General features: G+C 45.0%; 1 protein-coding gene across 1 annotated transcript in view; it reads left to right on the forward strand.

The window, feature by feature from the left end:
* The window catches only part of LOC146983967 (suppressor of tumorigenicity 14 protein homolog), a 33,891-nt gene extending 16,969 nt beyond the window's left edge, over positions 1–16,922 (forward strand). Inside the window, exons 7-19 of the mRNA XM_085780820.1 lie at positions 445–673; positions 4,555–4,691; positions 4,784–4,881; positions 5,533–5,633; positions 8,194–8,327; positions 8,414–8,518; positions 9,238–9,345; positions 9,495–9,611; positions 12,756–12,881; positions 12,992–13,175; positions 14,580–14,851; positions 15,319–15,455; positions 16,523–16,922. Coding sequence (XP_085636946.1) covers positions 445–673; positions 4,555–4,691; positions 4,784–4,881; positions 5,533–5,633; positions 8,194–8,327; positions 8,414–8,518; positions 9,238–9,345; positions 9,495–9,611; positions 12,756–12,881; positions 12,992–13,175; positions 14,580–14,851; positions 15,319–15,455; positions 16,523–16,684 — 1,910 coding nt within the window. The 3' untranslated portion in view covers positions 16,685–16,922. The remainder of the gene's footprint in view (positions 1–444; positions 674–4,554; positions 4,692–4,783; positions 4,882–5,532; positions 5,634–8,193; positions 8,328–8,413; positions 8,519–9,237; positions 9,346–9,494; positions 9,612–12,755; positions 12,882–12,991; positions 13,176–14,579; positions 14,852–15,318; positions 15,456–16,522) is intronic.
* The last annotated feature ends 5,691 nt before the right edge of the window (positions 16,923–22,613 follow it).

Here is a 22,613-nt window from a genome sequence, read left to right on the forward strand (position 1 = left end):
GACGATCACATACCGTCGTAGTTCCGACCATAAACGGCGATTCGGCTGCGTTATTCTCATGACTCGCCACGAAACCGAAAGTAAAGAAACGCTGGTCGGCTCGCCCAGCATTTCCACCACCACTAATAATAACAAAATAACGTTAGAGACAAAACGATATATTTATCTAAAATGGGCCCATTAACAAGTGTGGGTAACGTAGATTCATCCACATTAACGTGAGACTTTTTTATAACCAAATAGAAACTCCTCGTTGTCCCTTTAACTTCAGTTTTATGAAAGATTCATATACTTATATTGTAGATGATTTCACAGTCTTAAAAAGGGTATAAAAAAAACATTGTTGGAAAGTCTTCCCTATCCTTTCTACTGTGGAGTCTTAAATGTTGTGAGTGATGTATTCAGAGGGATTTATGTTTACAGCCAGACTTCTTTTTCTTCCAGTGAAGAAGTCCTTCAACATCCACGTCAAAACAGCGGGGGTGGTCCGGTCTCCAGGGTTTCCAGACTCCTCCTACCCACCCAACGTCTACCTGGAGTGGAGGCTCCGGGCCGACCCGGGCCACCGGGTCCGGCTGGACTTCCACACCCTGATCCTGGAGGACGACTGCCAGCAAGACTTCATCAAAGTCTATGACTCCCTGGCTGCCATCGAGAACCGCGCTCTGACAGAGTGAGTGAGACCAACATTTAGACCCAACTAGTGTCACCTTCAGTTAGCTAGCCAACTACAGTAGCCTTTAAAAGTGCTTTATCTGGCCTCCAGCCCTGCTTATTTTCCTGCTTATTTTATTTGTTTGCACCATAAAAATCAAGGACAAACACAAAAACAGCAATGAAACAAGAACTGAAAGTGTGGGAGAGGTTAAAGGGATAGTTCAACATTTTGGCAAATTGGCCCATTGCCATAATCGCTATAGTCATAGCAGTAGGTTCGTTACCTTTAATTGTCGGTGCAAGCTGTTTTTAGAACGGAGGGGCGGAGCGGCGAGCTGCTCAGGGCTATGCTATGGAGGCTAAGGGAATTTCTTGGTTTCCCTCATCAAACTCATCCAATACACAATCCAACAACTCCAAAAGGCTGTCGTGGACAAGTTGTGAGCTGCACAATCACCACGCTATGAGATAATAATGGAACTTAACGAGACGGAGCCGTTTTAGAGGTAAATTCATGCAAAACCGCTGATGTGCGTTGCGTTCAGGGACAGTTTTTCAGCAAGCAGACTCTGTATTTACCCTGAATTTACCTCGAAAACGGCTCCGTTTGGTAACGTTCCATTATTATCTCATAGCGTGGTGATTGTGCAGCTCACAACTTATCCACGAAAGCGTTTTGGAGTTTTGGGATTTTGTATTTGATGAGTTTGATGAGAGAAACCAAGAAATTCCTTTAGCCTCCATAGCGTAGCTCTGAGCATCCTGCCGCTCCGCTCCTCCGTTCTAAAAATAGATTTTTAAAATATAATTATGAGTACAGTATGTATATGTGTGACATGATGAGTGGGTGAGCGTATAGATTCAGTATGGAGTATGATCCAATGATAACTGTTAGGGCTGGGTAAAAATATCGATTCAGCAATGCATTGCAATTCTTTTCTCTGCAATTCAATATCGATTCAGCAATCTTCTGAATCGATTCAAGCCCCTGGCCAGTGGGGGCGCTGCGAGCAACACCCTCGTGTGATTCGCGCTGTACGGACGGGGGCCGCACTAGACCAAACCATAACAATATGGGAGTGAGTAGCAGCAGCAGCGGGGATCGATCGTCGGGGGAGGGACGCACCGCGCCGTATTAACTTTCGCTTTCAACACGCGCTGCTGTTATGCATGCGTGCTTCTCTGTGGTGTGTATGTGTGTGAGAGGATGGTCCGACGGGGGGGGGGGCGGCGGCGAATATCGCTACTTTTTTTTTTTTTTTTAAGACGTTAGTTTAGGCGGCAGCTCTTTGTTGTTAAGGCGGCCGCCTTAACAGGAAAGCGCTGCGGGAAACCCTGAAGCTGCTCTCACTTCTTCCTCTGCTCCTCCTCACTCACTCACCTACACACAGACAGGACTCTGTCTTCCTCACACTCACCCCAGCCCCTCAGTTTCTCATCCCACCTGCCCGTACCATACACATTGACAGTCAGTCAGAAATCACAGAACTTAAACATCATAACAAGAACATTACTGCGGGGTCGCTACAATATTTTCAGTTGTGCAGTCAACTATTATTAATAATATTGTTTTGTATTGTTTTATTACTCAAAATGTTATGAGTTATTTTCCAAGAGGAAAGTATCACATAGCCTAATTTAAATTTAGCTGCACTGTAGTTCAGTGTTAAAGCAGTGTCATATTTTGTTATGCTATGAGTTATACTATGGCTGTTCATAAGGCATGAAACTAAACAAATAATTATTAAAAAAAAAAAAATCTGGTACTCTTATTTGTGTATTTCTGCTTGATACTGAATCGATATCGAAGCATTTCAATCAATATCGAATCGAATCGATATCGAATCGAATCGTGACCTAATGAATCGAAATCGAATCGAATCGTGAGATTCTCAACAATACCCAGCCCTAATAACTGTACTAGGAAAGGAGGCTTGACATATCAGATAGGCCTTCAGTCTGGACTTGAAATTAATCGGAGATGAATATATTTTTGCTATAGACCACTTCGGCGTCGACGTCACAGTGACGTACTGGTGGCAGAAAAATACCGGAAGTAAGCAACAAATACACGTCCTGACCATAGGTCCTGACTTACAGCTCAACTTTAAAAAGCAGCGCAGCTGCTTGGCTGCAGCACGACCCTAAGCTGTGATGATGAGCCACATTAGAGGGTGAATTTTATTTAATTTTCGTAATCGCGGTGGAGAACAGTGAGTTTGGAGCTGACGAAAGGAGAGAAAAAAGAGAGTCGTGCCGCGGCGAGACCGGTGAAATGCTGATTAGAGGAGTGATCAGCGGTGACCGCCACGCTGACGGACCCGGTGGAAAATGGGGTGATACAACGACTGCTGAGGAGGAACTATAAAGAACTCAGCTGTGATTTAAACTAGGACCTAAACCGAGTGGAGTAGAGCCGAGCTGTAACTGTGTAGTGGAGAAGCGGCAACACACGCGCGTCCCCTCAGATGCGGCTGCATCTCCAGGTCACTGGTGTGTGAGTGTGAGAGAAAGAAAAGCTCTGACTTGCTTGGGCAGACGTTGTTTGGTGTCACCCGCTGATTTGCACATGTAGGCTACAATATCTAGACCCCGAATATAAGACGACCCGTCCTTTCCAACTTTTTTCGACGGAAAAAATACTCTTATCAGTCAGTGTATAAAATATATGTAGATATTGCGTGCATCGTTTAGGGATTTTTATTAAACATTTACTGTTTCATTCAGTGTAAACGTTAACACGTGTACACATTCACCCTCTTATTCATTTATTTTGACATTCATTCATTCATTTTTACACACATCGGGTCATGAGCGGTGTCCCTAGCAACGGTCTGTGATATATAGCCTAACAACGGTCTGACTAATACAGAAATAACAGACATGGATCCGTTAAATAAACTGTAATATGCAGCCATACAAGTAGGCTACAGTTTGCTGTCATACCGTAGTTGATGGACTTGTTGATGATCGCCCACGCAGCGTTTTGTGTCCCTAGGCAGTAGCCTACGTCGGTCCGTAACACACAACACACTCCGTTGCTAATCGTTAACTTAGCCTACTCAGGTATGACAACCTGTTTTCTGTTGACAAAACATTAAAATAATCAGAGAAGGCCTCTGTATGATCCATCTTCCTCTGATTTGATCGTTCTTGATGCCGGCTTTCCACTGTTGACACCAGATCAGCTGTCACGTTCTGCCACCAGTGAAGCCCCGCCCACAACATACGTCATCAATGTTTATAAACATAGAAATGGTCTATACGAAGATGAGAATTCCAGAGTGAGGAACCTCTGTGAGTAAAAGAAAACTGACTCTGTGTGGTACGGCAAAAGGGAGGATGAAGTTAATCAGTGTGTCTTCTTGTATTGTAAGAATGGACCTGATATGCTGATATGAGAGTTACCTGTAAAGAATTCATTGAAAGATTTGGGAGGCAAATGTGGAAAATGAATATATTCATAAATAAAAATGCAAGATTGAAGTGTATAAATCTCATAAATTGACAATATGTCTTGTTTCTTAAATAGAGGGGCAGATGGAGACAAGTAGTTAGAAGAGGTGGCTAGTCTAACAAATGTATTTTGTGTGATGAATAATTTCTGTACACTGTTCAGCTTTATCTTATGGAGTCTCGTCGAAATCAATATTGGATAAATGAAAAACTGCATAAAGACAAAGAGTTATGGAATAAATATTGACATGAATGAATTAGGCAATACAAACTTTGACTGATCCTGTATGTATGGGCCTCTTAACAGTGTAAATAAATGTGTTGAGTGATTTATCAGTGGAGCTCTAAAGCAACACCTCTGTCTGATCTGACAGGACTTTAGAAATCCTCAGATCTGAGTCAGACACAGGTGCTCACAGTGTTTTTATGCTCTCTCTTCAGACAGTGTGGATACCCGCACAACTCCCTCTCCTTCCTGTCCTCTGGAAACGTCATGCTGCTGACTCTGGTCACCAGTGAGGAGAAGAACTTCCCCGGCTTCAGAGCCAACTACTCCCAGATCCCTCTGACTGAAGCAGGTACGACAGGAGAGAACTTAGAGCTTACTAATACCATGATGCTTCTGTACCATCATGTCCAACAAGTGTGAACTGTGTGTGTTGCTGTCCAGGGTGTGGAGGTACGCTGACTGCAGACAGAGGCTCCCTGTCTTCACCCTTCTTCCCCTCCAACTATCCACCACGGACCAAATGTGTCTGGAACATCAACGTAAGTCCACACGTCCGTCCTGAGAAGAAACTACTAGCTCCCTCTAAACTAAAGCATGCATTGTCCGTCTTTAAAGGGGTAGTTCACCCAAAATTCAAATTACCCTCATGTTGACTAAGAGCTGTGAGAATTTTCAGAGTCCTCCGTGCCTTCTCTGAGTTACGGGGGGGTCTGCGCAGCAGTATTTGTCCATACTGCTCGTCTGTAATGTCCCTCTTGTATTGAAGCCCCGACATGAGTAGTGAACTGAGACACTGGGAGCTTCTGCTACAAACAAGCTTAAAATATAGACTTTTTTAATTTAATTTTTTTCGGAACAATTTCTCATGTCGGGGCTTCAATACAAGAGGGACATTACAGACGAGCAGCATGGAGGTATTTGGATGTTTTTTGGTGTGTCTTTTTGGATGAAGAAAGTTGGTATCCATTCACAACCATTATATGGACAAATACTGCTACGCCGAGACCCCCTGTAACTCAGAGAAGAAACGGAGGACTCTGAAACTTCTCCCAGCTCTTAGTCCACATGAGGGTGAGTAGATAATGAGTGAAATTTGAATTTTGGGTGAACTATCCCTTTAATGATGCTGATCTTATTTAGAAATGAATGTAATATTAATGATCCTGTCTTGTCTCCGATGTCTTTTGCAGGTTCCAGAGGACAAGTTCTTGAAGATTCAGTTCAACTCGTTCTTCCTGGGAAATCAAAGCAACCGTTGTCCCAGTGATTACGTTGCCGTCAACGATCTAAGGTCAGCGCTTTACTTCCTTTTTCAGTTCCTTTGTTGTTTCTTGAACCGTCCTCAGGTCCCAGTTAAAGAGGAAGATGTGGCTCAGATCTGTTCATCAGGATTTAGCACTCGTGACTTGAGTTGAGAGATTTTGAGACTCTATCACACATGATATGAACTCTAACATGTGACTGCGGTGACTCTGCAGTGAACAACCTGACTGTGAGGGCCGGTACGTGATGTCGGCTTGTATTTGCCTTCAGTGACATTGATGTGACCTTAAAGGAATCACTGTCAAACTTGAAGACGATAGCAAAACGAGGAGCTCATGTGGGTGGCAGTATAGTAGCATCCAGTAAGGTGCTCTTTGGTCAGGAGGTGCAGTACATATTTAACAAATCAGGAGCCAAGGCAACTCTTCTCTGGTATAAAATAAAATAGTTTTTGTGCTGCTGCTCTTTCTGTCCAGGACATCCTTGGAAAAGAGATTGTTAATCTCAATGGATCCTTCCTGGATAAATAAAGGTTAAATAAAAAATAAATAAAAGTTAAAAAGCCTTTATTTAGGTGGCTAGTTCATCATGAACATTAAAAACACCGAAATGTTTCGGCCATGCTCTGTGGCCTTCATCGGGGCATAAAGCAGCAGAGTTCACAGTTCACACAGTTTTAAATGTAGTATACATAAATACAGTATACAGGTGCATTTCAATAAATTATAATATCATAGTCAAATAGCCCCAACCAAGTGTTGAGTGCATATAGATGGACATTCTTTTCAGTAGGCCAACATTTCCATATTAAAAATGTTTTTTTTATTGGTATTCTGTAATATTCAAATTTTCTGTGATACGTACTGAATTCTAGGTCTTTGTTCAGTGTAAGCCATAATCATTACAATTAAAAGAAATTAAATAAATAAAGACATGAAATGTTTCATTCTGCGTGGATTGGATCTATATAATGTATTAGTTTCACTTTTTGAAACAGAGGTGGGAATTGACCCTTCGCGTAAGCCCCGCCCCCTTGGTTACTGTTGCTACGGCGGGCAAGCTTTCACTCCCAGCCATGCTCCTGGCAATATTTGGTATCGATTTCAAAGGAAATATCAGCAAATTTCTGGATAAACTGTTCTGAGATAATAGAAAGAAGAAGTCACAAAGATCATTCATAGTTTTCAGTGACGTGACTCGCGCAGGAGGATAAAACATCTGTTCAACGACACGACTGGACAATGTACAGAGCAGCAGTAAGGACCGGTAATTTTACCGTCTATCAACCCACGAAGACTTACGTCATCTCACTGGTCATGAAACGTTGTCAAACTGCAAGTTTTTGGGCGATTGTGAACCACATACAGCTTTCGCTGCTGTTTTGTTTTCTCCCACCGCTGTATCAGTCAGTGAAAGCAGTCCCTGCCTGGAGGATCCCTCGCCTAAAAGCCCAGGTAAAAGCCCTAAAAGTACAGCTGTCATATCGGAGGTGAACATATGGTTATCCCCATATTTACACTTGCTCAAGTCGAAAAAAAAAGTCTGCTCGTATCTGAACATCTCTATATTGCTGCTGCCGCCGCCGCCGCCGCCGTAGTAGCAGCAGCAACAACAACATCCTTCTCTACAAACAAAATGTGTCCACAAAAGCAAACGTAATGACTCACTGCTGAAAGCTTGCCAGGCCTATAGTTACGGTTGCTAACGTAGGATTGGACAATAGCCGTTTGTGGGAGGAGTTGGCGAAGGGTCAATTGTGGAGTCATCAAGTCATCTCCATGCCATGTATTTGTTCTGTTCGTGCACTAAACCAGCTGAGTCCAATCAGCACAGCTCTTCAGCCTGCAGGTGAGCTAGTTAGTGAAAGCACCTGGTTCAGTGACTGAGCAGAACAAATACATGGCATGGAGATGACTTGGGCCCTGTTTATACGTACGCGGTTATTTTTAAAAACGGAGACATTAACCATCGTTTGCACCCTCCGTTTAGACGCAAACGGAGAATTCGCCCCTGAAAATGATTTTTTCTAAAAACTCTGGCCAGAGTGGAGATTTTGGAAAACTCTGTTTGCACGTTTGCATGTAAACAGAGAAAAACTGAGTTTTGGGTAGCGACGTCAGACCCTGACGTCTAACCTTAACCTTGATGACTTCACAATTCCCACCTCTGTGAATTACTGACACAAATACATTTTTCCGTGATATTCTAATTTATTGAGATGCACCTGTTTATTTATTTTATTTTATTGTCCACTGATACAACTGGGTATGTTGATGTTCTATTTTTGCATTGTCCTGATTACATTTGTGATGGTTAGGGTTAGGTTTGGGTTTTGGTTTACTGGCTCTGAGCAGCTCGCGTCTCTGCTCCACCGTTCTAAAAATAGCTTGCACTGACAATTAAAGGTAACGAACCTACTCCTAAAACTATAGGCAATGGGCCAATTTGCCAAAATGTTGAACTATCCCTTTAAGTTTTACTTTTTGAATTGAGACTGGAGGTCTGGCCGCTCACTACATGACCCTGCTCCTAATATTGATATCATGTTGTATTGATCAACTGAACCTGCCCATCCCTCTGCGTTGTAGACTGTGTGGCAACAAGTTAAAAAGCTCAGTGATCACCAGCCGCAGCAACACCATGACCATCAGGTTTACCTCGGACTCGGCCTACGTCGACCAGGGTTTCACCGCCGTCTACGAAGCCTTCGTCCCAACAAACCGTAAGACCCGGCAGCTACACACAGCCGCTTCAACTCCTGCTCAGTGTTTTGTGTTCGTCGTGTGACTGTGTGATGTTGTCCATCAGCTTGTCCGGGAAGGTTCCAGTGCACCAACAACCTGTGCATCAACACCACTCTGCAGTGTGACGGCTGGAACGACTGCGGAGACAGCAGCGACGAAGACAACTGCAGTGAGTCCAAATCCTGAACGATCCAACCCAAATCATACAAATCTGTTGTTTTTAGGAAGTACAAAAATAATTTTATTTTCACAATTGTGTCAGTTCTCTAGATAAGTTATTTTTTTCTTGTGACAAAAACTCAAATCTTTGTCTGAACACTAGAAAACTAAATGTCTGTGTCAGTTCTCACTGGGGTTGAAAAGGGGTGGAAAATGTCCAGTAAATTTCCAGAAACTTTCCATGGGAAGTTAAGCTGGAGAATTTTGGAAATATTCCAAATTGGAAACTTTCCATGGGAATTATGCGAATTGTGGGAATTTATGAGAATTAACTGGAAATTGGGGGTAATTTAAACAAACTATATCATATCCAAACATGAATGTAAATATTTAGTTTTATCATAAGCAGACATCCATGCTAAATAATAGAATTAAAAAAAACATGACATTTCAACAGATTTATTTGTGAGTAGAACTTTATCACGTTTTAATTCTTGTATGAACAATCAATTATTTTACTGAACAACAAAAACATGAATGTTGAGTAAAATATTACTCCCCCACCCAATCAAAAAGTAAAATTTTGGATTTATTCCTGTTTATTCCCATAATATTCCCGTTAATTCCTATGGAAAGTTTCCAACTTTGAAAATTCCTGAAATTTTGCAACCCTAGTTCTCACTCATTCTGGCAAAACATGAACCACGATTCTTCTGTGTGTCTGCTCAGAGTGCGATGCGTCCCAGATGAGGTGTAAAAACGGACGCTGTAAACCAAAGTTCTGGGAGTGTGACGGGGCTGACGACTGTGGAGACAACACAGATGAAGAAAACTGTGGTGGGTACAAGTGTAAACCTGCAGAAACACACACATTCATGTGCACTGAGGGCCTAGCCGATGCTGCTGTGTACAAAGATTCATTTGTTGAAAATAAACCGTCGCCAGAGTTCCATCAACATCTCACACGCTTGTCTTTTCCGTCACAGTAAAATGTACAGCAGCAGAGTTTCTCTGCAGAAACGGCCGCTGTATCCCGGAGGCGTTGAGGTGTAACGGAGAAGACGACTGCACCGATGGGTCTGATGAGTCCAAATGTGAAAAATGTAAGAGGAAAAACTGGTTTCTCAAACAGACACTTTTAGGAAGCAAATAGTGAAAGCAAACGTCTGCCAAGCCTCATACATGAATATTCAACGAGTCAAACTTACAGCACTTAAAGGAGGGAATAGTGGCAGGAGCAGTACTAGTAGTTCAATATAAATAAATGATGTACTGACATCAGTCAGAACCGAGCAGAACTGAAACACAGAAGCACCAGAAACTGCAGTTCCTCTAATGAACACTGGAGTCTGGCTCCAACACTGAGTGAGTCCACATAGAAATAAAACATGTTTCCAGCCTGGTACATAAACCAGTTCTGCCTCTAGCTTACTTCCTCCTTCAAGACAATGGTGAGTTCTTTTTATAAGACTCACCTGCTGAGGCTTAATAAGGTCATGCACAGTTGAGGGTGTGCCGCTTTGAGTGGCAGGTGGATCAGTCCAGAGGTAGAGAGTCAGGTACAGGATGGTGACGGTGGAGCAGAGACCTATGGGCGATGACATCCAGTCTATGGTTGGAACAGTAGTCATTCAAATAACAAACTAGTGATACACCTGTTCTGTTATTGGTCTCCAGTCACTCTTCCTACTATGTTTTTTGTGTTTTTGAAGGACATATTTTTGATGCTGTAATTTGGTTGGTTTAAGAAGAATTTCAGTATCCATGAATCTGTCGATTATTTTAATGATTAAAGGGATAGTTCAACATTTTGGCAAATTGGCCCATTGCCATAATCTCTATAGTTTTAGGAGTAGGTTCATTACCTTTAATTAGATAGATAGATAGATAGATAGATAGATAGATAGATAGATAGATAGATAGATAGATAGATAGATAGATAGATAGATAGATAGATAGATAGATAGATAGATAGATAGATAATTTATTAATACAGACTCTGGGTCCATTTTCATCCGCTTGATCCGGAGTCAGGTCGCGGGGGCAGCAGTCGGAGCAGGGATCCCCAGACTTCCCTCTCCCCGGACACTTCCTCCAGCTCTTCCGGGGGGACCCCAAGGCGTTCCCAGGCCAGCCGAGTGACGTAGTCACTCCAGCGTGTCCTGGGTCTTCCTCGGGGCCTCCTCCCGGTGGGACATGCCCGGAACACCTCACGAGGGAGGCGTCCAGGGGGCATCCTATACAGGTGCCCGAGCCACCTCAGCGGCTCTACTCCAAGCTCCTCCCGGGTGACAGAGCTCCTCACCCTATCTCTAAGGGAGCACCCCGCCACCCTGCGGAGGAAACTCATTTCGGCCGCTTGTATCCGGGATCCCGTTCTTTCGGTCATGACCCATAGTTCATGACCATAGGTGAGGGTGGGAACGTAGATCGACCGGTAAATCGAGAGCTTTGCCTTTCGGCTCAGCTCCTTCTTCACCACGACGGACCGATACAATGACCGCATTACTGCGGCCGCCGCACCGATCCGCCTGTCGATCTCGTGCTCCGTTCTCCCCTCACTCGTGAACAAGACCCCAAGATACTTAAACTCCTCCACCTGAGGCAGGAACTCTCCCCCGACCTGGAGGGTGCAAGCCACCTTTTTCCGGTCGAGAACCATGGCCTCGGACTTAACGGTGCTGATTCTCATCCCAGCTGCTTCGCACTCGGCTGCAAACCGCCCCAGTGCATGCTGAAGGTCCTGGCTCGAGGGAGCCAACAAGACCACATCATCTGCAAAAAGCAGAGATGAAATCAAGTGGCTCCCGAACCGTACCCCCTCCGGCCTTTGGCTGCAACTAGAAATTCTGTCCATAAAAATAATGAACAGAACCGGTGACAAAGGGCAGCCCTGCCGGAGTCCAACACGCACCGGGAACAGGTCTGACTTATTGCCGGCAATGCGAACCAAGCTCCTGCTCCGGTCATACAGGGACCGTACAGCCCTCAGCAGAGGGCCTCCGACCCCATACTCTCGGAGCACCTCCCACAGGATGCCATGTGGGACACGGTCGAAAGCCTTCTCCAAGTCCACAAAACACATGTGGACTGGTTGGGCAAACTCCCATGCGCCCTTGAGCTCCCTGCGGAGGGTGTAGAGCTGGTCCAGCGTTCCATGGCCAGGACGAAAACCGCATTGTTCCTCCTGAATCCGAGGTTCGACTATCGGCCGAATTCTCCTCTCCAGCACCCTGGAATAGACTTTCCCCGGGAGGCTGAGGAGTGTGATCCCCCGGTAGTTGGAACACACCCTCCGGTCCCCCTTTTTGAAGAGAGGGACCACCACCCCGGTCTGCCAGTCCAGAGGCACTGTCCCCGACTGCCACGCGATGCTGCAGAGGCGTGTCAGCCACGACAGCCCCGCAACATCCAGAGACTTGAGGTACTCAGAGCGGATCTCATCCACCCCCGGTGCCTTGCCACTGAGGAGCTTCCGGACTACCTCAGTGACTTCAGCTTGGGTGATGAATGAATCAACCTCTGAATCCTCAGCCTCTGCTTCCTCGACGGAGGGCGTGTCAGTGGGATTGAGGAGATCCTCGATGGATGGATGGATGGATGGATGGATGGATGGATGGATGGATGGATGGATGGATGGATGGATGGATGGATGGATGGATGGACTCTGGGTCCAGTTAAAAACACAAGACAAGACAGGAAAAGAACAATTGTCGGTGCAAGCTATTTTTAGAACGGCGGAGCAGAGCTGCAAGCTGCTCAGAGCTACGCTATGGAGGCTCATAATCCAACAACTCCACAACGCTCTGGTGGACAAGTTGTGACCTGCACATTCACCACGCTATGAGATAATAACACAACGTTACCACACAGAGTTGTTTTAGAGGTAAATTCATGCAAAACCGCTGATGCACGTTGCCTTCAGGGACAGTTTTTCAGCAAGCAGTCTCTGTATTTACCTCGAAAACAACTCTGTCTGGTAACGTTCCGTTATTATTTCATAGCGTGGTGAATGTGCAGGTCACAACTTGTCCACCAAAGCGTTTTGGAGTTGTTGGATCGTGTATTTGATGAGTTTGATGAGAGAAACCTCTGGAACCTGTTCTAAAAATAGCTTGCACCGACAATTAAAGGTAACGAACCTACTGCTATGACTATATGGGTTATGGCAATGGGCCAATTTGCCAAAATGTTGAACTATCCCTTTAATCGATTTGTTGTTTGAACAATAAAATTGTGTCGTTCAGCTCTGGTGCTGCAGCAGTGTTCAGAGTTCACCTTCCGCTGCAAGAGTGGACGCTGCATCAGTAAACTGAACCCAGAGTGTGACGGGGAGCAGGACTGCGAGGACAGCTCTGATGAGGAAGACTGCCGTACGTTTCCTGCATATCCACAAACACTGACTGCAGTCTGACTTCAGTTGTATGTCTCCTTGTGTCTCATTTCTGTGTGTCACGGCGTGTGTATGTGTGTGTGTTTACAGAGTGCGGGGCCAGGCCGTATCGAAGCTCTCGTATCGTGGGCGGTCAGGTGTCCAGGGAGGGCGAGTGGCCCTGGCAGGTCAGCCTCCACATCAGGGGCACGGGTCACGTGTGTGGAGCTTCTGTGCTGAGTCGCCGCTGGCTGCTGACCGCTGCTCACTGCGTCCAAGACAAGGGACCGAACAAGTAGGAAACGTCAGAGAAATGAATCAGAATTATGCTACCCACACACCAGAAGACTTTGAAAAGATTTAGAAAAGACTCTAAAAGACTCATCAGCTCACATCTAGTTTAGTTTTTTAGTTTAGTTTATTTCGCACCAATAAAGAATAAGAAAAAAATGGGACATAATAAAATACATTGACAAAAAAAAACAATAGGTGCAAGCCGAGACAAGAGACCCAAAGGGCCTATACAAGGCTTCAGCTCAGACTGAAGACTAGTGTTTAGAGTTTTTAGTCCCAGACTAGTCTCAGACTAGATTTTACAAAGACTGTGAATCTGATAGGGTCACTATTTACAAGACTACAACTAGATTATTTTAGGGTTTTTTTTCCCACCATGCAATTTTTTCCCATCATGTACAGCAGAAATTTTACAAAAATGGAGGAGAATCAGCTTTTAGCTACAGCTGCTCTTGTCTGTGCAGTGGTTTGTAGTGAAAAACCCTCCTTTTGGAATTTGTCTTGGTTTGCTCTCTAATACATACGTATAACACGACACGACCACCACATGAAAAACACATGCAGGGGACAGAACAAGACAAATTCCTTGTCACTGGTTGACATGGCAATAAATTTTCTCTGACTCTGACTCTGACCCTGACCCTCCTTTTGGACAACTGTTACTGAATTTCTGTGTACATCAATGTCAGTTCTCAAAGAAAAGGCAAAATCTTCTTGCTTCAAGGTTTTATTTGTCACTCCAAATTGAAGATCCTGCCCTACAGTAAAAATGGCATAGCCTAAATAAAATTAAAAGAGGAGTAAAGCAATATATTAAGTGGGAATATATTTAAGCATCAAAGATGTTCAATCAAACCCACATAGTTTGAAACAACGTTCAAAACACACACAGCCAGTATCACAACTAAGCATAGAGTCTGCTAGCTTAATGCTAAAGTATAATGTAAAACCTCATAGACGGGCTAACAGAAATTAGCATCGCTATCGCCATTTCACGGCAACTGAGAGCCAGCTATTATAACTTATTATCTATCAATCGCTCTGGTCCATGTTTGTTATTGACTGTCTGGTTTCATGTTTCCGTATTTGTCAGTGCTGATCTATTGGTTGTTGATCGTGTTACGTCACTGCGACTTGCGATAATATCAAACACGTGCCCAAGACTAGGGAAAGACTGGTATGAAACGCAGTCGCAGACTGCAGATTACCACCTTAAATTTAACGATCGAGATGACGGGAGCGCGCCGAGACTCCAAAGACTGTCAATCGTTTGGTGTAAGCCCAGCATTAGTGGTATCAGACTGACGAGGGACAAGCCCTGTAACATGTTCCAGAGCTGAAGTTTTAGTTTTCTTATTTCTCCCGCGGCTCTCCACCCTGACTTTGTGATTGTATGTTGATGCAGGTACTCGCAGGCGGACCAATGGGAGGCCTTGCTGGGTCTGCATGTGCAGAGCCAGATCAACGAGTGGACCGTGAGGAGGAACATCAAGAGGATCATCGCCCACCAAGACTACAACACCTTCACCTATAACAATGACATCGCCCTGATGGAGCTGGACACTGAAGTCAAACTCAACCAGAACATCTGGCCCATCTGTCTGCCCTCCCCCACCTTTGACTTCCCAGCAGGCCAAGTGGCGTGGATCACCGGCTGGGGAGCCACCAGAGAGGGAGGTGGGTTGACATCAAAGAGTTGCAGTGTAACTAACAGTCTGTAACTGAGGAAAGACAAAAAGATTTTGGTTGTTAGAATGAGCAGTGTTGTCCTGAGCCCACTCTGAAAAAACCCTGTACTGATGAAGATGTATGAAAAGCTTCATAAACTATAGATGTATAGAGTTTTTCTTATTTATTAAGAATAATTTCAGTAGCTGTTTAAATTTAAACTTAAATGGGCCAAAAGTCTGACATCTAGTGATGGAAAGTGGGAACTGACTCAGAAAATCTCCTCAAATCATCATCTTTGGGGTCAGATGGCATCACGTTACAGACTGCAGTAAGTTACTCCAGCAAAGGCTAGACTTAATTTAAAATTTGGGTTTAAATATGTTTTATTTTTATGCAAGAACAGCCAACATTTAAGCCTATTAAACAACATTATTATTGCAAAAATTGTTAATAAATGATGCCTTTTCTGTCAGGTTTTGCTGCGACCATCCTGCAGAAGGCGGAGGTTCGCATCGTCAACGGCACAGTGTGTAAGACACTGATGGAGGACGAGGTCACAGACAAGATGCTGTGTGCTGGAGTCCTCAAAGGAGGCGTGGACGCCTGTCAGGTACAGCTTACAAATTTGGTTTTCAGTGTAGCCTGATGGAGGGACATGATGAGGGAATGATTTGAATTTTTTTGTAGCCTAGAAATCTATCTGCACCCTAGCGGCAGCAAATATATTTGCTCCGTAGGTGGGTCTAGAAACGAGCCATAGGAACTTTTTGAGCCTCGAACACCGTTTGTGTTCACCAATCACAGCGCTCTATCTGTTTAGAGAGTCGTTGGGCGGTAGCCTCGCATCACCAGGCTCTTCAGACAAGCGAAGAGCCTCCGAATTTCGTCTGCATTCTGGTTCCTGTCTGTAGCGGATACCGAAATCACCAAATTCACCAAAATAAAAGTGTTCGCCAACATAAAACTTATAAAATAAACATTAACGTGTAATACAATAAAAGCAAAATGTTAACTTAATGGCTCGGGGACTTTCTTGTAAATTATATTCCTTAAATTAAAGAGTTTTACGGCATTTTATTAGCTTGGTGCTTTTATTTTGACGGAAAGGTCTGTCTCTCTCACCCTGGATCCGTTTCCTACCAAAACAGCGAGTCAACGGCCCCAGACTAGGCTAACGTCATCCTGCTCGTTGCTCTGATTGGTCGTAGTGCTACCCTATTGCGTGCAGAGGCAGTTTGAAAGACAGCCTTCATCCCGCCCCCTGGATTGAGCCGAGGTCTACCGGTCGTTGCCAGACTAGACATTTTAATGATATAGTCTGGCTTGTCAGGCTAATTTTTTTGGTACAAAATATGATAAAAATGAAGCAGGCTGAATATTTTTTGAATAAACTGTGTGTGTGTGTGTGTGTGTCCTCCTTCACCAATAAAGATACTTTTAGAGCCATCATATGAATAAATGGCATCAGGCTTGACCTGAATATCCTGATAGTTCATACAGAGCAGATGTGGAAGCATCTATCAACATGATTTTCACTTAAGATACGATTCCTCCACTAGTCTGATTGTTCTATGGCCTGTCCATGTCAGTGTGCTTTATTTTAGCCACATTTTTGATTTCAGTATTCAAAACCCTTGAGTATTGTTCTGCTATAACTTTCCTCTCTGGCCGTCTCAGGGTGACTCCGGTGGTCCACTGTCCGTCACGGGCCCCAGTGGGCGTGTCTTCCTGGCTGGTGTGGTGAGCTGGGGTGACGGCTGCGGTCGAAGGAACAAACCGGGGGTCTATACCCGAATCACCAAATACCGCAGCTGGATAAAGGACCAGACAGGAATATAGCTGCATCACAGCAATCACTTTTCTGGATCACGGGTATTTCTCATGGATATTTATGACGGGAGCTGGATGTAAGCTGTGATTGTTTTTAATTTTCAAGCTGGAATATGATCAACGTTCACAGCAGATTCCCTCAGGTGCTCTCTGCTGCTGAAAGAAACATTTATCTTATTCAGTAAATACCTAAAACTTTTAAAACCAAGCAGAATCATGTTGAGCTGGGGAATTTCAGGTGATACATTTTTCTATGAATTATAGGTATGTTTCTGTTCATTTTTAAATGAAACACTTTGTTTTTAACCTTGAAACACTCAAAATGAACTCACTCTGTCACGTCTGATTCTGATCATGGCTTAACTGAACAGGCCAGTTCACTCATCGTTTAACAAAGCCACTACTTTGACTTACTCATTTTAAATGAAACTATAGTGTGCTCTTAATTTGAAATGCAATATAGATTGAGGAAGTTGAGATTTAACCATGATCGGCTGAATGCTGATTATATCAAACCTTTTTTTCTGTCGCTTCTCAAGATATTATTCATTCTGTACATATTCCAACTTTGCTATAAAAACGAATGAAAAAAAAATCAAAACTGAGTTCAGGAATCAATGTCACATATGTAATTTACATATAATTCGCTCAGATTGAATTTTATACATTATATTCTTGTGAAACTGTAGCTTCAAAATGTCATTTTTTTGTTGTTCAGTTCTCATCTGAAAAAATTAACTAATTTGCTAGATATGCTTCTTATGCTATCTTATTGTATAGTATATTTTATTATTTATATATATTTAACTTGATTATAAGGTGTGACAGTTGCACCAATAGATTTGGATAATTTAGGAGCTCCTCAGGGAACCAGCCTGGATCCTCTCAGGATTCTTAGTCAAAGCCAATGTTTTTGCCACGGTAAATGTTCAAGAGAACAAAGCTATAGTATAAAAATGATAAATGTTTGAAGCTCTTTTTGTATATGATGCTCTCCAATATTTGCTTTGCACTACAAAATGGAGGGGAGATGCCTTTTTTTAAAAATTCAAAACAAGCTGAAAAGTGAACCAATTTTTGTATTTGTACAATTTATTAGGCTACATTAGATTTTATTTTAATTTCAATATTTTCCTCATTTTCTTTGTCAGTTTGAGCAGCATTATACTGTAAGCAGCTGTTTTTGTTACAGGTCTTGTTTTTTCCTGTTCACATTTTGTATATGTCTGCTGATTGTATTTATTTGTACAGTGTCTAAATAACAGCTGGGTGTATGGAGCTCTCGTCCTGGTTACACTTAGCATGGGCTGCAGAATTCTGAGCAGTTTTATACAGTATCAAAGGATGGTAGCATTATTCAAATGAATGTGTTATCTGTTTAATTTCCTCAGACAGTGCTCTTGAAATGAAGTACACACAGATGGAACTCTAATGTGACTTTTCTAAAGGCCTTAGTACATCGTAGTTTAGCTTTGGGTAATTCAAACTTATTCTAGCATTTAACAGACAGGTGTGGGTTCTTATGAATGTGAACTGTGGCTGCAACAAGCAAGCTAATATAGATATTTGCAAATACTTGTATGAAGGCTAATTTATACATTTGTAAGATGTACAAAGATATATTTTCTTGTAGTTCCTAATTGAATTTCATGTCAAAATAAACATTCACATCCCGACACTTATGGTTTCTTTGAGGAACAGAAAAAATTACTGAATGAACTGTCTGCCACAAACTATACAAATGACAGCTAAATCATGTTGAATTACAATATACACTGCCAATCCAAAAAACAAAACAAAAAAACCAAGCCAATAGGTAAGAGCCTCCCATTGGATAATTACTGTATGGATGATTATGTTTCAGTTGGCAACAATTTATTTAACCCTAACTGATGCAGTCTCATTTCTTAAACAACCATGTTAGAAGACACATCCTGTGGTTGTGGAGAAGATGTTTCAGAGGGGTCAAATTATTGGCATCAAGCAAATAAAACATCTAAGGAGATTTCTGAGACTACTAAAATTGGGTTAAGAACTGTCCAACGCATTATTAAAAACTGGAAGGAAGTGTGGGGAACCATCATCTTCAAGGAAGAAACGTGGTCCAATGTGACCACAGAGTTCTTATCAATCTTTGAAAAATGAATGCAACTCTGGAAGGAAATAAATGTGGTAACATTGCAGAAGCTTATCGAAATGATTCCACAACAAATGCATGTGGTAATCAAAGCTAAAGGCGTTCCAACAAAATGTTAGAGAGTGTGACTTTTTTGGCAGGCTTAACCTATGAATATAACTCAAGCTTCTATAATTTATTCTCAAGCATATTACTGTAAGTATCGGAAGTATTAGCTTCTGGCTGGGACATCACAAAACTCATAACCATACCTGAAAGAATTTGACTTAAGTTTTTCCACCTGTGATTCCATTGAGATTTTTATTTTCTTAGATCTTAGATGTGAACAGCCTCTCCTGGACAACAAGAAAAACCACTGAATACATTGTGTGAAAAATTCAATTGTACATTTCTTCTAAAATCACAACATTGAAATTCTATCATCCATCCATCCATCCATTGTCCGCCGCATTGTCCGAGTCCGGGTCGCGGGGGCAGCAGTCGGAGCAGGGATCCCCAGACTTCGCTCTCCCCGGACACTTCCTCCAGCTCTTCCGGGGGGGACCCCAAGGCGTTCCCAGGCCAGCCGAGTGACGTAGTCACTCCAGCGTGTCCTGGGTCTTCCTCGGGGCCTCCTCCCGGTGGGACATGCCCGGAACACCTCACGAGGGAGGCGTCCAGGGGGCATCCTATACAGGTGCCCGAGCCACCTCAGCTGGCTCCTCTCGATGTGGAGGAGCAGCGGCTCTACTCCGAGCTCCTCCCGGGTGACAGAGCTCCTCACCCTATCTCTAAGGGAGCGCCCCGCCACCCTGCGGAGGAAACTCATTTCGGCTGCTTGTATCCGGGATCCAGTTCTTTCGGTCATGACCCATAGTTCATGACCATAGGTGAGGGTGGGAACGTAGATCGACCGGTAAATCGAGAGCTTTGCCTTTCGGCTCAGCTCCTTCTTCACCACAACGGACCGATACAATGACCGCATTACTGCGGCCGCCGCACCGATCCGCCTGTCGATCTCGCGTTCCGTTCTCCCCTCACTCGTGAACAAGACCCCAAGATACTTAAACTCCTCCACCTGAGGCAGGAACTCTCCCCCGACCTGGAGGGTGCAAGCCACCTTTTTCCGGTCGAGAACCATGGCCTCGGACTTAACGGTGCTGATTCTCATCCCAGCTGCTTCGCACTCGGCTGCAAACCGCCCCATTGCATGCTGCAAAAAGCAGAGATGAAATCAAGTGGCTCCCGAACTGTACCCCCTCCGGCACTTGGCTGCGCCTAGAAATTCTGTCCATAAAAATAATGAACAGAACCGGTGACAAAGGGCAGCCCTGCCGGAGTCCAACACGCACCGGGAACAGGTCTGACTTACTGCCGGCAATGCGAACCAAGCTCCTGCTCCGGTCATACAAGGACCGTACAGCCCTCAGCAGAGGGCCTCCGACCCCATACTCTCGGAGCACCTCCCACAGGATGCCACGTGGGACACGGTCGAAAGCCTTCTCCAAGTCCACAAAACACATGTGGACTGGTTGGGCAAACTCCCATGCGCCCTCGAGCACCCTGCGGAGGGTGTAGAGCTGGTCCAGCGTTCCACGGCCAGGGCGAAAACCGCATTGTTCCTCCTGAATCCGAGGTTCGACTACCGGCCGAATTCTCCTCTCCAGCACCCTGGAATAGACTTTCCCCGGGAGGCTGAGGAGTGTGATCCCCCGATAGTTGGAACACACCCTCCGGTCCCCCTTTTTGAAGAGAGGGACCACCACCCCGGTCTGCCAGTCCAGAGGCACTGTCCCCGACTGCCACGCGATGCTGCAGAGGCGTGTCAGCCACGACAGCCCCGCAACATCCAGAGACTTGAGGTACTCAGGGCGGATCTCATCCACCCCCGGTGCCTTGCCACTGAGGAGCTTCCGGACTACCTCAGTGACTTCAGCTTGGGTGATGAATGAATCAACCTCTGAATCCTCAGCCTCTGCTTCCTCGACGGAAGGCGTGTCAGTGGGATTGAGGAGATCCTTGAAGTATTCCTTCCACCGCCCGACGATATCCCCAGTCGACGTCAACAGCTCCCCTCCTCCACTGTAAACAGTGTTGGCGGAGCACTGCTTCCCCCTCCTGAGGCGCCGGATGGTTTGCCAGAATTTCCTCGAGGCTGACCGGTAGTCCTCCTCCATGGCCTCCCCGAACTTTTCCCAGACCCGAGTTTTTGCTTCCGTGACCGCCCGGGCTGCTGTCCGCTTGGCCTGCCGGTACCCGTCAGCTGCCTCGCGGGTCCCCCGAGCTAGCCAGGCTCGGTAGGACTCCTTCTTCAGCTTGACGGCATCCCTTACTTCCGGTGTCCACCACCGGGTTCGGGGATTGCCGCCGCGACAGGTGCCGGAGACCTTACGGCCGCAGCTCCGGATGGCCGCGTCAACAATGGAAGTGGAGAACATGGTCCAATGTCTCCGGCCTCCCTCGGAATCCGGTCAAAGCTCTCCCGGAGGTGGGAGTTGAAGACCTCCCTGACAGGGGACTCTGCCAGACGTTCCCAGCAGACCCTCACGATACGCTTGGGTCTTCCAGGTCTGACCAGCTTCCTCCCCTGCCAGCGGATCCAACTCACCACCAGGTGGTGATCAGTTGACAGCTCAGCCCCTCTCTTCACCCGAGTGTCCAAGACATACGGCCGGAGGTCAGATGACACGACTACAAAGTCGATCATTGACCTCCGTCCTAGGGTGTCCTGGTGCCACGTGCACTGATGGACACCCTTATGCTCGAACATGGTGTTCGTTATGGACAGACTGTGGCTAGCACAGAAGTCCAATAACAAAACATTGCTCGGGTTCAGATCGGGGAGGCCGTTCCTCCCAATCACATCTCTCCAGGTAACACTGTCGCTGCCCACGTGAGCGTTGAAGTCCCCCAACAGAATGATGGAGTCCCCAGTTGGGGCACTTTCCAGCACCCCTCCCAGGGCCTCCAGGAAGGCCGGGTACTCTGCACTGCCGTTCGGCCCGTAGGCCGAAACGACAGTGACAGACCTATCCCCGACCCGAAGGCGCAGGGAAGCGACCCTCTCGTTAAGTGGGGAGAACTCCAACACATGGCGGCTGAGCTGGGGAGCTATGAGCAAGCCCACACCAGCTCGCCGCCTCTCACCATGGGCAACTCCAGAGTGGAAGAGAGTCCAACCTCTCTCAAGGAGTTGGGTTCCAGAGCCCAGGCTGTGCGTGGAGGTGAGCCCGACTATCTCTAGTCGATACCTCTCAGCCTCCCGCACGAGCTCAGGCTCTTTCCCCCCCCAGCGAGGTGACATTCCATGTCCCTAAAGCCAGAGTCGTCGTCCGGGGATTGGGTCGCCGGGGCCCACGGCTGCCACCCAAATCACACGGCACCTGAAATTCTATCATATTTTTTTAAAATACCAAAATCACTATTCCGCTAGTTCAGAAAGGCTCTGAAATTGCCTTAAACCCTTATGTAACTCTAACTGTTTTTCAAAAGTATTTGTAGTATTTTATCAGTTAGTTAGTTATTGACTCAATAAGGGGTTTATCTGCTAAAACATTTTAAACCTACAGGACATAGGCTACAGCTGATTTCTTAATGGGTCATCACTCATCACATCCCTATCATGAGAACATACAGTGCTGAGGTATGCAGTTGTGGTCACTGTTAAATAAGAAAGAGGAAGAGGCTGTTGGATTTCCTTTTTCTGGACAGTCTGCCAAGAACACAGCAAAACCAATGCTTTCAACATGAAGACACAGCAAATCATTTGTTCAGAATTCAAACCTCACAACCTTGGCCACCCAAAGTATTTCAACTAATAAA

This window comes from Trachurus japonicus, chromosome 7 (genome assembly GCF_045865225.1).
Source record: "Trachurus japonicus isolate A0001 chromosome 7, Traja_1.0".
Taxonomy (NCBI): domain Eukaryota; kingdom Metazoa; phylum Chordata; class Actinopteri; order Carangiformes; family Carangidae; genus Trachurus; species Trachurus japonicus.